This window comes from Sus scrofa, chromosome 5 (genome assembly GCF_054392235.1).
Source record: "Sus scrofa isolate SSC_HxYL_T2T_F1_AM1 chromosome 5, Sscrofa_HxYL_maternal_Yorkshire_Landrace_v2.0, whole genome shotgun sequence".
Lineage (NCBI taxonomy): Eukaryota > Metazoa > Chordata > Mammalia > Artiodactyla > Suidae > Sus > Sus scrofa.
Genome location: NC_139387.1, coordinates 8618352 through 8635260, shown reverse-complemented (window position 1 = coordinate 8635260; position 16909 = coordinate 8618352). Strand labels below are relative to the sequence as shown.

Genomic DNA, 16909 nt, shown 5'->3' with positions numbered 1-16909 from the left:
ACATCATTCATTCATGAGCAGTCATTCAATAAATACTGGCTGAGCCTCTGCGCTGGGCCAGGAGCTACTGGGTTCTGGGACCACTGAGGTGACTCAGACACAGGCCCTGCCCCTGGGAGCCTATAGCCCAGTGGAACAGACAGGAGAGTAAACAGATGACTATATACTAGGGTTAGAAGAAGGCTAGAGGTAGAGGTAAATGGTGCCTCCAAGCTTGTGCTGTATTCAACCTGTGCAACTGCACATAGATCCTAGGCTAGGTCAGAGGTGCTGAGGTTGCCTAGAGCAGAAGAGAGAGGGATGGGGTGAGATGGGGTTTTGGAAGTCTTTTCAAAGAGAAAGCAGATCTTTAGCTGAGCTGTGATGGCTGAATTGGGATTTGCCAGACACAAGAGATGTAGAAGAGTGTTCTAGAAAGAGGGAACGGCATGAGTAAAACAGCTTGGAGGGGTGTAATCCCGTGGCATCTCTAAAAATCCCATGGAAACTTTAAATAATTCAATATTCCTAGACATAGAGTGCACACTGGGGAGAGAGGGGGTGCAGGTGAGGCCAGAAAGGTAGGCAGGGTTCACAGAATCACAGAATCTTGGGGGGTGTGCACTCAACGGTGATCCACCAACTGTTGACACTCTTTGGGGTCACACTTTTGTGGGCCTTCTTCCCAGAAGAATTCATGGCGGCATCTCTGCATATTTTACAGCAATTCCATAAGCTTCATGGACCTCTGGTAGTCCTTCCAGGGACCTCCCCCCACCTGCCAGGGGGCCACAAACCTCAACTTCTGTAGCTGATGGGAAGGCCATCAATTTTCATGCATAGTGATGACATGCTCAGATTTGTGTTCTAGGGTATCTGTTATCAGGAATCCCCCCCTCTCTGTCCTGGGCTCTGCTTTCCCTGGGCTGGCTTCAACCCCAGGCAGGCACTCTCCACCAGAGGTGATATGGGCCCAGCAGTGCCAGGCTTAACTCCTCTTAGCTTGCAACCTCTGCAGAAAGAGAGCATCTCTTTTCCTGGAGTTCCAGCAGAAGTTTCAGTGCAGACTCTCACTGGTCCTGGCTGGAGTCACACGCCCATCCTGGACCAATCACTGAGACCAGGGGAACAGACCTAGCTGATTGGCCAGGCCTAGGTCATGGATCTCCATGTCAGCCTATCCAAGCCACAGGACTGGAATGGGTCCCGGTTCTCTTTTCATAGGACTGGGAAGGGGGGCGAGGGAAAACTATAGAGGTGACCCACCTGTCTGGGGCTTGCATTCCTGTGGATTCTCCTTTGACTGGGAAGGCTGGATCTTCTTGAGGAGTCTGGAGGGAGTGGGTGACATGCAGTTACTGAAGCTGTGATGGTGGATGACATCACCCAGACTTGGGAGGGCTGGGACCTCTTCACTGCTGGGAGACTGAGCCCACAGAAAGAGAGAGAGGGCATAGAGGGTGCGGAGGATCAGCCCAGGGCAGGTAGCGGGAGAGGGGAAGGATGGGGAATCGCCCAAAGGTTATGTGTTCTCCACTTCCTCTGTGGGGTGGGAGCCCCAGGGTGTGCTGAGAGTTGGGTGTGGCTTCTGGGGAATCTTTGTAGGGTGGCTGCTATCTCCTTGGGCCCCTCTGCTGGGGGGCCTTGTCCTCCAAGAGGAGAAGGGACGGGCTCAAGGTCCCACAGGTCCAGGAGGCCAGCAGGGTGAGGATTTGAATCTGGGTCTCTAAATCAGAGGCTCCGTGCTTTCTGCAGGCTTTCTCTCCCTGCCCGCAGGGTTTCAGGATGCCAGACCTCCCCAGGAAAGTGCTGCTCCCTTTCCCATTCAGATGACCTCGTCACCCTCCCTGGGGTGCCCTGTCTCTGCTCCCATTTCCCCATTTTCTCCTCTTATCACCTCTGGCTTGGCTTGCTCATGGCAGCTACTTCTCAGGAAAGAAAAAGTACTCTTCTTCTGGTATCAGGCCAGGTGTGAGCCCCTTGGCGGGCCAAGGTTCTTCTGAAATAGGTGGCTGACAGCCCTGCCTGGTTCCATCATGCAATGGGGTGGGTCCGAAGGGTGGTTCTGTCTGGTACTGATGTGTCCTGGCTCTGGAGATGAGGGACATTCAGGATACGTTTATGAGTCACCTACTCTGTCCATCCTGGGTGGGTGCTAGGCATAGGGAGATGAGCCAGCTGCAGTCCAAGGGCTCCGGGTATGTGGGGGTCATGGAAAGAGTGCTAACTTGGTGTCAGGACCTGTGGTTTAAATCCAGACCCGGCTACTTCCTATCTGTGCGACTGTGAGCAAGTAGCTTCAGCTCCGTGAACCTCCTTCAGTTGCCTCTTCTATAAAATAGGGATAACATTACCGCCCTCACACAGTTGTCATGGAGACCGAAGGAGATCAGATTTGTGCATTACCCAGAAAAGCACTTGGCACATAAGAGGTGCTCCATACATGCCTGCTTATTCACCCATGATCTCGTGGAAGTGTAGTGGGGCCCAGAGCCATTTGTCTGGCCTCTGGGGGGAGCAGCAGGTGCCAAGGAGAAGGTCTGCCTGGGGACCACCGAGCAGACTGAGGGTAGTGAAGACCCCCTGCCCACATGTCCCACCTCTCCTCCCAGCGCCCTCTCTCTGCTCCTGGAACCCTGCCCTCCCTCTCTTCTCTCCGGGACCTCTGCCCTGTCTTCCAATCCCTCCACCTTTCCCTTTCCCAGGTATGCGGATCCTGGTGAACCTGCTCCTGGACACGCTGCCCATGCTGGGGAATGTCCTCCTGCTCTGCTTCTTTGTTTTCTTCATCTTTGGCATCATTGGCGTGCAGCTCTGGGCGGGCCTGCTGCGCAACCGCTGCTTCCTGGACGAGAACTTCACCATGTGAGTTCACCCCCCCAGGCCCTCAGCCCTATGGCTCCTGGCGGTGTTACCTGGGCAGCAGTGGTGCTATGTGTTCCAGAGCCAGAAAGTTCTCCCCATTGAGCACCTGGTTCCAATCCTAACTCCCAAGGGTTCAGAGAGGTTCGGGGATATGCCCAGGTGAGTTGGTGGTGGGTCTCCAATAATGGCTGGATGCCAAAATGAGCTCAAAAGGCCTCTGAGCTCTCAAAATTGATATCATAATGTCCCATATAACATAGGCCATAGATGCATATATACAATGGACTACGACTCAGTCATAAAAAAGAATGAAATAACGCCATTTGCAGCAACACAGATGCAACTAGAAATTCTCATTCTAAGTGAGGTCAGTCGGAAGGAGAGAGACAAAAGCCCTCTGACATCACTTATATGTGGAATCTAAAATATGGCACAAATGAACCTGTCTGCAGAACAGAAAGAAACTCACAGACATGGAGAACAAACTTGTGATTGCCAAGGGGGAGGGGGAGGGAAGGGGATGGACCAGAGTTTGGAGTTAGTAGATGCCAACCATTGCATTTATTATAGTTGATTTACAATGTCCTGTCAATTTCTGCTGTACAGCAAAGTGATCCAGTTATACACACACACACACACACACACACACACACACACACACACACATATACATACATTATTTTTTTCATACTATCTTCCATCATGTTCCATCACAAGTGATTGGGTATAGTTCCAGTGCAGCTATGCAGCAGAACCGCATTGCTTATCCACTCCAAACGCAATGCAAACAATGACGTTTAGAATGGATAAGCAATGAGGTCCTACTCTATAGCACAGGGAACTGTATCCAGTTTCTTAGGCTAAACATGATGGAAGATAGTTTAAGAAAGGGGATGTATATATTTGTATGACTGGGTCGCTTTGCTGTACAGGAGAAACTGGCACAACATTGTAAATCAACTATACTTTAATAAAAAGTTTTTTAAAAATTGGAGTTCCCGGCGTTCCTGTCATGGCGCAGTGGTTAACGAATCCGACTAGGAACCATGAGGTTGCGGGTTCGATCCCTGGCCTTGCTCAGTGGGTTAAGGATCCGGTGTTGCCGTGAGCTGTGGTGTGGGTTGCAGACGCAGCTTGGATCCTGCATTACTGTGGCTGTGGCGTAGGCCGGCGGCTACAGCTCCAATTAGACCCCTAGCCTGGGAACCTCCATATGCCTCGGGAGCAGCCCTAGAAAAGGCAAAAAGACAAAAAAAAAAAAAAAAAAAAAAAAAAAAAGACCCAAGCAGAAGTGGTGCCAGCAAGGAAAAAGAAGACAGAAAACCTCAAAAGCAGACGTGGAACCCGGCTGTCTAATTATAGCACAGACATTCCCCTCAGCGCCTCTGAGTCATCAGGGAAAGGTCAGCTCACATTCGGCCCGTTTGCATCTAGAAGCGGTGGGGTGGGCAGCTCCTCGGAGAGATGACTGTCCAAAGCCATGTAAACAGAAATCAGACTTTGGCTCTTGGAGGAGCTGGGTTGAATTGTCTGAGAAATTGGACATCTGTAGAATCGCATCTGTAAGAGATAAGCCGCGTCTCTGGTGTACACATGTGCCCCTATGTATTTGGACATGACCGTACTTGCGTTTCGTGTCGCCAGTGTGCATTAGCGCGATCCTGTGATGTGCCCGGTCCCAGGGAGACAGATGCAGGGAGGCATTTCATTCATCCTCTTACATGACAAACTTGAGTGGTGACGCTTGCCCAGCAAGGGCTCCAGCCAAGGATGCGGCAGAAGCTGGAGTTTCTGTCCTTGGGGAGCGAGGACCGCAGGAGCATGGGGACACTGCACAGGCGTGGGCTGGGCCCTCCCTCATGGCCTGACTGTGGGCTGCGGAGATGGAGCTAAGCTGGAGAGCCGGGCGGGGAGGGGACCCTGGGGAAGGGACTGGGTCACTTGCCCATCACTGGGCAGAACAGGGGTGGGGCACCCTGTGGGTAATTGCCCCGTGGCGGGGAGGGGAGCCCCTACTGGGTCAGTCATTCAGAAGAGGCAGGCCTGGGGCAGCAGGAGGTGGGCCCCGCTGCTCCTGGTCTGACCTTCAAAGATGGAGATGGGCAGGGTATGAGCTCTCAGCTTTGGGGGCTCAGGACACATCCAGGCCCCTCTGTCCCTGTGTCACTGGACGCGGATCTTTCCCTAGGTTGTTCCGAGGCAGCCCCCTTCTCATGATCCCAGCTCAGTCCCAATGACACTGCCTCTTGGTGGCCTTCCCTCACCGTCCCCACCCCCAGACCCTCTATTGCGTCTTCCTGTTTGATTTTCTTGGCACTACTTCTGCCTGAAATTACCTCACTTGTGAGTTTATTTTCTTGGTTCTCTGGTGTTTGCAGATTGGCTTATTTACTTGGTTAGCAAGGATGACACGCTCCTGTGTGACAGGGGCAGTGAAGGTGATGCTTGACTTTTGATCCTGTGTGGAGACCAGGAAACTGAGGCCAAGAGGGGGAATCTTGCCTCGGGGTGCGCAGCTTGGCAAAGTCAGAGATAGAAATATGAGCGGAAAGCATCCTTCCAGGCACATGAGCCCCCTGGGGAGACCCCAGATGGGCAGCTTGGGGGTTCTTGATGAGCACAGAATCAAGACGTTGTCACCCAATCAGGAAGTGACAGGGCCTGGAATCTGAGTCCTGATCTGGTGTCCTCTGCAAGGCAGCTGGTCCCGTCTCTCTGAGTCTGTCTGGGCATTAATGCTCACACACGGCCGTTTACACTCCAGACAGGTTTGTAAAATGCGAATTGCTTTGGCAACCTCGAGGGTGTTTTAATCCGTGTTTCTTATTCCACGGATGAACCACAGTTTAGCGAGCCAGCTTCTCTTGATGGACTCTGCGTGGTTTCCAAGCTTTTGCTCTTACATACAAGCCTGCAGGGAGCATCGTGTTTGCTTGTGATCTTTGCATACACGTATGATCAATGGCTGGACTCATAATTGCTGGTCAAAGTGTAAGGCGTACCTTGGAGATACTGCGGGTTTGGTTCCAGACCCCTGCAGTAAAGTGAGTCATGCAAATTTTTTGGTTTCCCAGGGTATATTAAGTTATGCTTACATTATACTGTAGTCTATTAATTGTGCAATAGCATAAAAAAGGCTACTTCCATTAAAAAATACTTTATTGTCAAAAACTGTTAGCCATCGTGTGAGCCTTCGGTCAGTGACGGTAACATCGGAGATTACTCATCACAGATCACCACAACCAATTATGGTAATAATGAGATTTGGAAATATTGTAAGAATTACCAAAATATGACCCAGAGACACAAAATGAGCAAATGCTCTTGGAAAAAATAGTGCCAATAGCGTTGCTCCATGCAGCGTTGCCACTGACCGTCAATTTATAAGAAGTATAATAAAGCAAAGCTCAATAAAATGAGGCATGTCCCCGGTGTCCATTTTTTAATATACTTTTTTGGGTCGAGGTATAAATTACGCTTTGTAGCGGACACAGCTATTAAGTGTACAGCTCAGCAAGGTTTCGCCTGGGTTACACACCTGAGCAAGTCTACCCGAGAGACAGTACCCGGCAAGGCTCCCTCCTGCCCCCTCCCTGTCACCATCCTCCTCCCCCCAGAACAGTGGCTCTTGTGACCTCTATCACCATAGATGTGTTTTGCCCGTTTCTAGGGTTTCTTTAGACGGAGTCATACAGGCTGTTGCCTTTTGTGTCCGCTTCTTTGGCTCCATGCCATGTGTCTGGGACACTCATCCAAGCTGGTGTGTATGTTCGTATTTCCCTCCTTTTCCACCGGGTGAATATACGGCTACGTGTCTTTCCATCTGACTCTTGATTTGCATGGTTTCTGATTCTTTGGTTCTAGGACTCATGGATACTCTTGGCCATGGCTTTGGGTGGAAATGGCCATTCTTTCTCTTGGGTAGAATTTCCAGCAGTGGACTTGCTGGGTTAAGGGCGTACGTACGGTTCTTAGCTTTAGTCGATTTCGCCAAATGGTTTTCCAGGACGGTTGCATTAAATGTTTGCTCATGAAGTCCCAGAGTTCCAGCTGCCCTGTATCCTTAGCAGCTTTTGGAATCGTCAGTCCTTTATTTTTCACTATTCCAGTGAAAGTGCAATGGTACCTTCCTGTGGTTTTCAACTTGATTTCCCCCATGACTCGTGATAAAAAGCACCTTTCTGTGTGTTTCTAAGCCGTTGGTTTATCCTCTTGTGAAGTGTCTATATGGTCTTTTGCCATTTTTAAAATTGGATCGCTTTTCTTTTTCTTATAAATTTGTAGCAGTTCTTCATATCCTGGATTTGAGCCCTTTGATGGATATGTGTACATACCAAATACATAGCAGCTATTGGGTTCCAGGCTCAGTTTTCTTTTCTTTTTGTGTGTGATTTTAATTTTTTTATTAGGGTATAGTTGATTTACAGTGTTGTGCCAATTTCTGCTGTACAGCAAAGTGACCCAGTCATACATATATATACATTTTCTTTCTTTCTTTTTTTTTTGCTTTTTAGGACTGCACCCGCAGCATATGGAAGTTCCCAGGCGAGGGGTTGAATTGGAGCTGCAGCTGTTGGCCTACACCACAGCCACAGCAACGTGGGATCCGAGCCGTTTTGGTGACCTACACTCAGCTGACGGCAATGCCGGATTCCAGCCCACTGAGCAAGGATCAAACCCACGTCCTCATGGTTGCTAGTCGGGTTCATTATCCGCTGAGCCATGATGGGAACTCCTACCTTCCCTCTCTTATCTTATCTTCCATCATGGTTTATCCCAAGAGACTGGTATAGTTCCCTGGGCTATAGAGTAGGACCTCACTGCTTATCCATTCTAAGTGTGGTAGTTTGCGTCTACTAACCCCAAACTCCCAGTCCATCCCACTCCCCGCCCCCGGCTTGGCCACCACAAGTCTCTTGTCTGTGTCTGTGCCGTCTCAGTGTTCTGTTTTCAGTCTCTTAATGGTGTGATTTGCTGTATAGAAGGCCAGATTACCAATCATTTTCCTAGTATGGGTTTTTTTTTTTTTTTTTGTATACAATTTAAGAAATCTTTTCCTGGAGTTCCTGTCATGGTGCAGCAGAAACAAATCTGACTAGGAACCACGAGGTTGCAGGTTCGATCCCTGGCCTCGCTCAGTGAGTTAAGGATCCGGTGTTGCTGTGAGCTGTGGTGTCATTTGCAGACGAGCTCAGATCTGGCATTGCTGTGGCTCTGGCATAGGCTGGCAGCTGTAGCTCCAATTGGACCCCTAGCCTGGGAACCTCCATATGCTGCAGGTGCTGCCCTAAAAAGCAAAAAAGAAAAAGAAAAAGAAATCTTTTCCTAACCTAAGATTGTGAAGTATCCTCTAAAAGCTTTCTTTTAGGAGCGTTCTTGGTTTTATCTTTCACGTTTAGATCTGCATTCCATTTCAAATAATTGTTGGTATGGTACACGGCTGGAGTCAAGATGCCTTTTGTATATGGGTGTCCGGTTGCGCCCCCGAGGCGTTGATGGAGAAGCCCCTCCTTTCTCCACGGAATTGCTGTAGTGCCTTTATAACTGTCAGGGGACCATATATATTTGGGTTGGATGTCCACCTGTTAACAGTTGATGGATGTGGCCAGACTGCCCTCCAAGTGTTTTTATCAGTTTACGCTCCCACCTGCAGTGTGTGAGCGTGTCACCCTTCCTGCACCCTTCAACCTTATCAGCCCTGCATGTTTGCTGTTTGGATGGATGTCAAATGATCCATCCCACTGTTATTTCTGTTTGCAGTTTCCTGTTGTTAGTGAGGTGAGCCTCTCTTCCTATGTATAGGTCATTTTGATTTCTTCTGTGAATTTCTGTTCCTCGGTCCTTTTTTTGTCCCCTGCTGGGTTCTTTTTCTTATTGAGTTATAGGATATTTTAATATCCTTTCGATGGTTATCTTTGATCTGTTTTATATGTTGCAAATACTTTATCCTAGCGGACGGTAAATGCCACCTGGTTTTGTAAATAAAGTTTTATTGGAACCCAGCCATGCCCACTTATTTACCTACTTCCTCTTTTCATGTTACAGTGGAGGATGTGTGTGGTTGGGACAGAGCCCATGGGGCCCGCAAGAAAACACTATGTGGCCCTTTACAGAACACGTCTGCCTATCTCTGCTTTATCTCCGTCTGTTGTCTTTTCACTTTGTATACTATCCTTTGTCTCATAGAAATTTTACTTTCTGTGTGCTCAGTCTCAGCAACCTTTTCCTTCACAGAGTTGGGATGTTATGTGTCTTATATAGAAAGGCCTTACCTGTCCTGAGTTAACAAAACTATTTCAGATGTCCTTGTAATGTTTTTGTGGGGATTTTTTGTTGCCTTTATGCTTTTTAATCCTCCAGAAGTTTATTATTGAAAAATTTTATGATATATTTGACGTAACCTAATATAACCAAAATATAATTTTCTTTTTTTTTTTTGTTTTTTTTTTTACTATTTCTTTGGGCCGCTCCCGCGGCATATGGAGGTTCCCCGGCTAGGGGTCTAATCGGAGCTGTAGCTGCCGGCCTACACCAGAACCACAACAACGCGGGATCCAAGCTGAGTCTGCGACCTATACCCCAGCTCACGGCAACGCCAGATCCTTAACCCACTGAGCAAGGGCAGGGACCGAACCCGCAACCTCATGGTTCCTAGTCGGATTCGTTAACCACTGCGCCACGACGGGAACTCCCAAAATATAATTTTCAATGTGCAGTCAATATAAACAATTAATGATGAGATAATAGACTTTTTTTCTTTTGATTCCCTGTCTCCAGGAAGTTTTGTTTTATTTATTTATTTATCTTTTTTTTTTCTTTTCATTTTTGGCCACTGCGTGGCTTATGGAATTCCTGGGCCAGGGATCAGATCCAAGCCACAGTTGTGACCTACAATACAGCTGTGACCTACGCTACAGCTGTGGCAACGCTGGATCCTTTAACCCACTGTGCGGGGCTGGGAATTGAACCTGTGTCCTGGCACTGCAGAGATGCCAGCCAATCTCATTGTACCACAGTGGGAACTCCAAGGAATTTATTTTTGTATGTGGTGTGAGGTAGGGATCTAGCTTTATTATTTTCCAAATGGATAGCAGATATCTTAAGCTCATTTATTGACTATCCTTCCATTCTCCATGGATGTGAAAGGCTTAGTCCCCATAATATACTAAGTTCTCTTTTATACATGGCTCTGTCCCTCTGTTCTGTGTTGGTCCACGAATCTTTCTGTTACTGTTGCAGTACTGCACTGTATTAATACTTGTAGAATATTTTGATCTCTTATGAGGCTGCACTCCATCTTTCTTCTTTTAAAAACTTGTCTGGGCTATTCTCCCATTCACAGAAATCCTGGAACCATCTGGCCAGGTTCCATAGGTAAAAACATGTCTATGTTTCCATTGACAAAAACATGTTGGGGTTTTGAGTGGGGATGCTATGAATCATAGAGTAGCCCTACAGGATGGGCAGGGCAGGGACCATCATCTGTCTTACAGATGAGGGAACTGAGGTCCAGAGAAAGGAAGTGACCAGCCTAAGGTCATCACATAGATTTGAGAGGGTGGAGCAGGAAGAGGGTCTTACGGTTATCTGTTGACTCCGTAAAATTCAGCATTTGAGCACCTACTGTGTGCCAGCCAAACAGTGTGCAGGTACTAGAGATACTGAGACCCAGTCCCTGCCTTCCAAACACTCCAGCCTCCCTGGGGAGATGGGCGCATTTCCCTATAGTAATACCAGAGGTGTGTGCGGGACCCAGTCTTCCCTTAGGCTTCTCCAGGGAAGGCTTCCCAGTGGGGTGGGGGGGGCCTAGGCTGCCCACAGTGGGTCACTGGGAGTTTTTGTGACCATGACAGAGGTGAGGAAGGGTGTCTGAGGCAGGAGGAACAGCATGTTTAAAGGCCTGGAGGCCATGACCGCCTGTTGGTACCATTATGCCATGCTGCGCGGCAGTGACCTCACCCCTTCGCCTCTTTTCCCACCACCATAGACAAGGGGATGTGGCCCTGCCCCCCTACTACCAGCCAGAAGAGGATGACGAGATGCCCTTCATCTGCTCCCTGTCCGGTGACAACGGCATCATGGGCTGTCACGAGATCCCCCCTCTCAAGGAGCAGGGCCGCGAGTGCTGCCTGTCCAAGGATGACGTCTATGACTTTGGGGCGGGGCGCCAGGATCTTAATGCCAGCGGGCTCTGCGTCAACTGGAACCGCTACTACAACGTGTGCCGCACGGGCAGCGCCAACCCCCACAAGGGCGCCATCAACTTTGACAATATCGGCTACGCCTGGATCGTCATCTTCCAGGTGAGGCCCTTGGGCCTGGCAGCGGCCCCCAGGCTGGGGCCCCAGGGGCGGGAGGGGAGGGGAGGGGAGCAGCTTCACCTGGCAGGCAGGGCTCTGTGCCAGACACTTGCCACCTGTGTCATTGAAATCTGCCTGACCTGCTGGCATGACAGGTATTATCATGCCAGGGTTATGGACAGAGCAACTGAGGTTCAAAGGAAGGGCTATAGGCCCTCGGGTGTATTGCTTAATGTCTCTGTGCCTCAGTTTTCTTATCTTTAAAATGGGGGTAATAACAGGTCCACCCACCTTGAGTGGTTGGGAATAAACCAGATGATGAAAGCAGAGCCCAGTGTTCAGTTAAGGTTAGCTGATGGAGGGAGTTTCCTGGTGGCTCAGTGAGTTAAGGATCAGGTGTTCTTGCACTGTGGTTTGGGTCACTGCTGTGATGCAAGTTCAGTCCCTGGCCTGGGAACTTCTGCATGCCACAAGCGTGGCCAAAAAAAAGGAAGAATGGAGCAGGTGCAGGGGGTGAGGGTGGTCACTGAGAAACCCTGGTCTTACCCAGGTGGCTGCTCTGTGTACTTTGCTCTGTAGAGTGTCAGGACCGCAGAATTCAGAGCTGCAAGGCGTGCTGGGTCACAGCCCAGCAGCTGCGTCTTGGGACCGGTCAGCACCGAGGGGGTGGGCCCCTGAGTTTGCCGGAAGTGAACAAGACCTTGGTGCTGGGGAGGACCCAGTGTTCGTCTTGCCCATGGCTCCTCTGCCTCCGTCTCTGGGACAGAGTCATGCCAGGCTCATCACAGCCACACTCCAGGCCTCCGCTCAGCTGCACCCCAGCCCTGCTAGGTGGGCTCTGTTAATCCCCCACCCTGAAGAAGCAGCTGAGGGTCCAAGAGTGGTCTGGAGGGTGAGCTGGAGCCCAGGGCCCCGCACTTCCAGCCCTCCCACCTTGGTATGGAAGACAGGAAGGTGGGTGGGCTCTGGATCGAGAGGGACCAAGTTAAGTCCAAGGTCCACCCCTTCCCGGCTGTGTGACACTGGGCAAGTGTCCTAACCTCTCTGAACCTCAGTTTCCTCATGCATGATGGGGATGAGGCTGGCTGCCCCGTGGAGCCCTTGGGAGACTTACGAGAGAGAATGTGCACAGACCATCCCTGCACACCGTGGGGCCTTCGTCTGGGGCTCCCTCTGCCGCCCGCCTTTCCGGAGGTTCGGCCATCTCAGGCCCTCTCCCCTGCTCTGTCCTGCTGCAGGTGATCACTCTGGAAGGCTGGGTGGAGATCATGTACTACGTGATGGATGCGCACTCCTTCTACAACTTCATCTACTTCATCCTGCTCATCATAGTAAGTGTCAGAGAGGCTGGGGCTCCGCGGGCAAGCTTAAGGACCTGTGGCCAGGGGACCACCAGATGGGGGCGCTCACGGGAGGCCCCAGGGTGCCCCTCAGAGCCGAAGAGCTGAGTGGGAGAGAGCAGGAGGGGCAGTTTTTAAATGCAGCGAGCAGCGGATGATGGCAGGAGCTCGTCAGGCGTGGCTGCTGGAGGCATCCATCACTTCTGATGGCCTTCATGTCTCACTTCTGGGCATTGAAGTCCGCCCGCCACCCTTGCTCATGTTTCTCTGCCTCGTAGTCTCTGGGAAATACCTTCTTTTATGACCATGGCAGGGATGCAGCCCCAGGATGGAGGCTTCTCAAGGGCCCTGGGGCGGGAAGATGAGATGCTGTGTGAAGCGGAAGCCCGGGGCTGCTTTGGGGCAGGGTCTGGAGGGAAGGCCCAGCCTGGCTGTGAGCTGGTGGAGCTCCCTGAAATTCTTGGAGGGTCTCCCACCTCTCAGGCTTGTGGGGGAGACCTGGAGATGAAGAGGGGCTCTCTCTGCCCCCCCCAGTAAGGGCCTCCTTCCCAGCCAGACCCTCACCCTGCCCCAGTCTCCCCAGAGAGAGCTCATCTACCTTGTCACGCCTGACTGCCACCACAGCCACAGCACGATCCCCAAATGCCAAGGTGATTCCCTCCTAGGAGAATCACCGCTGGCTCCCTGCTGCTGCCAGGCTGGGTTCTCTGGTTTCCTGGTGGTGGGAGAGGGCATGCTTGGCCCTCTGGGGTGGCCCCTCATCCTGGACTGGTGGGACTTTGACCTGGGGGTTCAGGACCAGCTGACCTGAGACTCACCTGCTGTTGGCTTAGCTTCGATGCCTTCCTGGGGGTGCTGGGGCTTTGGACCTGAAAGGAGACGTCCTAGGTCAAAGGAGAGGGACCCAGGCTTTGTTCAGCATCACCGTCCATCCACTGGTTTGTTCATTCCTCGGCATATTCAGGGAAGCCTGCACTGGGTCAGTCCCTGAGCAGAAGTGCTGGCTGCTGAGCAGTGAGCCAGGCCTGCCCTGCCCTCAGGACCGCACAGTCTGGTGGGGGAAGACAGGGACCAGACAGCATCTTAGGAACCATGACAGAAGGGAGCCCAAGAGGTTGAGGGAGCCCAGAGGAGGTCTCTAACCCAGCTTGGAGAAAGGATGGGGGAAGTGAGAGGCTTCCTGGAGGAGGCGATGCCAGAATTGAGCCTTAAAGGTTGGAGTGAATGGAGAGGATGGGGGTGGGGGGGTAGGGGTGGGAGGGGCCAGAGGAAGAGCCTTCTGGGCAGGGGGCGCCTCGCAGAGACCCTGAAGCCAAAAGGAATCCTGCCGTGGGGGGACAGCAAACCACAGGGGTTGCTAGAGGAGCCCTGACTTCCCCAAAGAGACTGGAGAGCGTTTCATTTGCTTCTTCTGATGGAGTTAGGGGTGGGAGCCGTGGTAACTCCCAATGTGACCCTAGGCGGGGCCCTTAGCTCCCCGAGCTCATAGCGAAGTGGCAGGACTGTGACAGCAGCTGGCTCACAGGCCTTGGGGAGGGTTACAGCCCTGGGCACATGATACGTGCTCTATAGATGGGCCCTGCTGGTGTCACTGCTGCTGCTATTGGGCCCAGGTGGCCCCGTCACAGGAGAAAGCGTGCTGGCGGGAGGCTGAGGATGCTGAGTTTCCCAGATGTTACAAAGGGTCCAGAGAGCTGAGCCTGAGCCACCACGCTGTCATTTGACCCTCACAACCCTGTTTCACCTGCCTGTTTCTCAGGTGTGAACCCTGAGCCCTGGAGAGGTGAGGTGCCTGGCCTGGGCCACCCAGCCGGTGAGGGGTCCTCAGCCTTCTTACCCAGGGCCCCAGTGCTCCTAAGCCGAGCCTTCCGTTTCACAGATGGGGCAATAGAGGCCCAGGAGGGATGTGGGAGCTGCCTGGTGACCCAGGGACAGCCGCTGCAGAGGCGGCCTGGGTGGGAGCTGCAGGCGTGAGCCTCTCACACAGGCCTGGGGAGCGGGTCTCCAGGAAATGCTTGTGAAAGCCATGACGGGGAACACAAAGGAGTGAGGCTCCTTCTTACTTTAGAGGCAGGGGATTTTCCCAGACCCCTCTGGGCCAGGAAGCCCCCTCCCGCTCACATCCCCTCCCAGCAGCCCCAGCTCCCCAGCCATGCTGGATGGGGAGGGAGGAAGGGGACCACTGACTGGGGCTGCGGCTTGCAGGAGCCTCCTGGCCGGCAGCCTGGAGGAGGGCCAAATGCCCCCTCGCTCTGGCAGGCAGCTGAGTCTGCTCTGGGCTTGGCATGCGCCTGGGAGGAGCCTGCCCTCTGGAAACTGGGGCAGGAAGGGCTCTTGTGACTGTGGTGGCCGCTGGAGCTGGGCCCTGGGACTTGAGGTGGCAGACTGCCTAGCATCAGCTGGGTACACCCCCTAAAAAAACACAACCCCCCCCCAATCCTGTCCAAGCTTCTTCTGAGAGAAGCTTCTCTTTTCTTGTCTGGGGCCCAGCAGGGGCCAAAGTCAAGGCCAAAGTAAGAGCAGGGCTGGGGTGGAAATTGGGGCCCTGATAGCCTGAGAGGGGCTGCGCCTCCCTCCCTGGCCTCAGCGCTGATGTCCCAGGCAGGAGGGCAGCCGTGGTCAGGGCCTGGGGCCCAGGGGAGTGGGCCTGGAAGCAGGTCCCCCGGGGACCTGGGGAACTGGCTGGGCCACCCCTCTCCTAGGGCCCTGGCCTCCTCCTGGAGCAAGGCCTCAGCGGTCTCTTCCTGTCCCCTATCTGTGCCCGTGCCTCTCCGTCCTGCTGGGCCCTCCGCCCTCTCTCTCCTGTCTCCCTGCCCCTGTCACGCTGCGACTCCCGCACCCTCCTCTCTATCCTCTCTGAGCCTGTCTCACTCCCCCTCGATGTCTCTCCTTGCCCTCCGTCTCTCTGTACCCTGGCTGTCTCTGGCTGTCGCTTTCGCTATTTTGTGGCTTGGATCTGTCCCCACCCCTCCTGTCTTCCTTTCTGCCTCTGTCCCTCCATCTCCATCGCCCGCCCCGCATCTCTCTCCTTCTCCATGTCTCTGCCTCCCTCTCCCCCGCTCCCGCCCCCTGCCTCCACCTTCTCTCACCCCACCGTCCCCTCTGTCCCTGTCCTCTCCTCTTGTTGGTCACAGGTGGGCTCCTTCTTCATGATCAACCTGTGCCTCGTTGTCATAGCGACCCAGTTCTCGGAGACCAAGCAGCGGGAGCACCGGCTGATGCTGGAGCAGCGGCAGCGTTACCTGTCCTCCAGCACGGTGGCCAGCTACGCCGAGCCCGGCGACTGCTACGAGGAGATCTTCCAGTACGTCTGCCACATCCTGCGCAAGGCCAAGCGCCGGGCCCTGGGCCTCTATCAGGCTCTGCAGAGCCGGCGCCAGGCCCCGGGCCAGGAGGCACCCGGCTCTGCCAAGCCCGGGCCCCACGCCAAGGAGCCTAGGCACTACAGTAAGTGGCCCTCCCTCCCCTGGCCTCCGAGGTGCTCCACGCTGGCCTTGGATGCCTCCAACTGAGGTCTCAGAAAGCATGCTGTGTGCAAAAGTGTCCCATCTCCCCAGCACAAGCAGAGGTTTCCAGAACCTAGATCTTCCCCGGGGGTGCCAGTTCACACCCCTCAGTTCCCTGCCCCCTTTCCGGACCCCCTGCCCCGCCCTGGAGAAATTCCCTTTCTGCGCGCAGGCTCTTGGGCTCCACTGTGGGATCCACGCTTGAAAGAATGAACCCCTGTCTGTCCTTAGTCTGGTGGAACTATAAAATCCCTTCGCCACTGCAGCCTGGCCACCCCGTCTCGCCGCCCCCCAACCCATGGGTTCTGCTGCCACCTGCCTGCTTGGAGGTCAGGCGCCTGGAATAAAGGGGCCGTGGCCAGCCCTGCAGAGGCGTGTAGGGGACACGTGCACACGCTGATGCCCCCGTCTCTCCACCGTGGAGTGAGGACGAGGCCTCGCGCTGTGGGCGTCGGCCACCCCCAGGCCCTGCTCTCGCAGCGCTCATGTTCTGGGAAGCTAAGATTCTTGAGCTGCGAGCTGCAGAATTCATCCTCGAAGCTTCCGCCCACCCGTCCCCGGGTGCCAGCCGTCCAGGCATGGCCTTGGGGGAGGCTCCAGGTGGCCTGTAGGCTGGCCCAGCACATGGATGGGGGAGCTGGGGTCTGGGAAGGGCTGGCACCCCGTGTTCCTGGATGACGTGGGGACGGGTGTTTACTGCTCAGGGCTTCCTGCTGCTGCCCACCACCCTCTCCAGGCAAACTGCGTGGAGGGAAGCCCTAGACAGGCTTCTGGAGGGAGGTTGTGGCCCTTGCCTGGGGCCTCTGTGCTGCCCACAGTCCCCTTCCTTGGGAAACAACTGTCAAGGGGGCCCAGCCCCAGGTACAGTTAGGCTGCGAAGGGTTTGGCCTTGACCTCCAGTGCTGAGGTTGGCTCACCT

The 16909-nt window shown here is 53.4% G+C and overlaps 1 protein-coding gene across 3 annotated transcripts in view; it reads left to right on the top strand.

Annotated features, from left to right (window-relative positions):
* CACNA1I (calcium voltage-gated channel subunit alpha1 I) overlaps positions 1–16909 on the top strand; it is a 119412-nt gene that overhangs the window by 60427 nt on the left and 42076 nt on the right. For all 3 annotated transcript variants that reach the window (XM_085024999.1, XM_085024998.1, XM_085024997.1), the window contains exons 6-9: positions 2685–2844; positions 10832–11147; positions 12383–12475; positions 15619–15931. In XM_085024999.1, coding sequence (XP_084881125.1) covers positions 2685–2844; positions 10832–11147; positions 12383–12475; positions 15619–15931 — 882 coding nt within the window. The remainder of the gene's footprint in view (positions 1–2684; positions 2845–10831; positions 11148–12382; positions 12476–15618; positions 15932–16909) is intronic.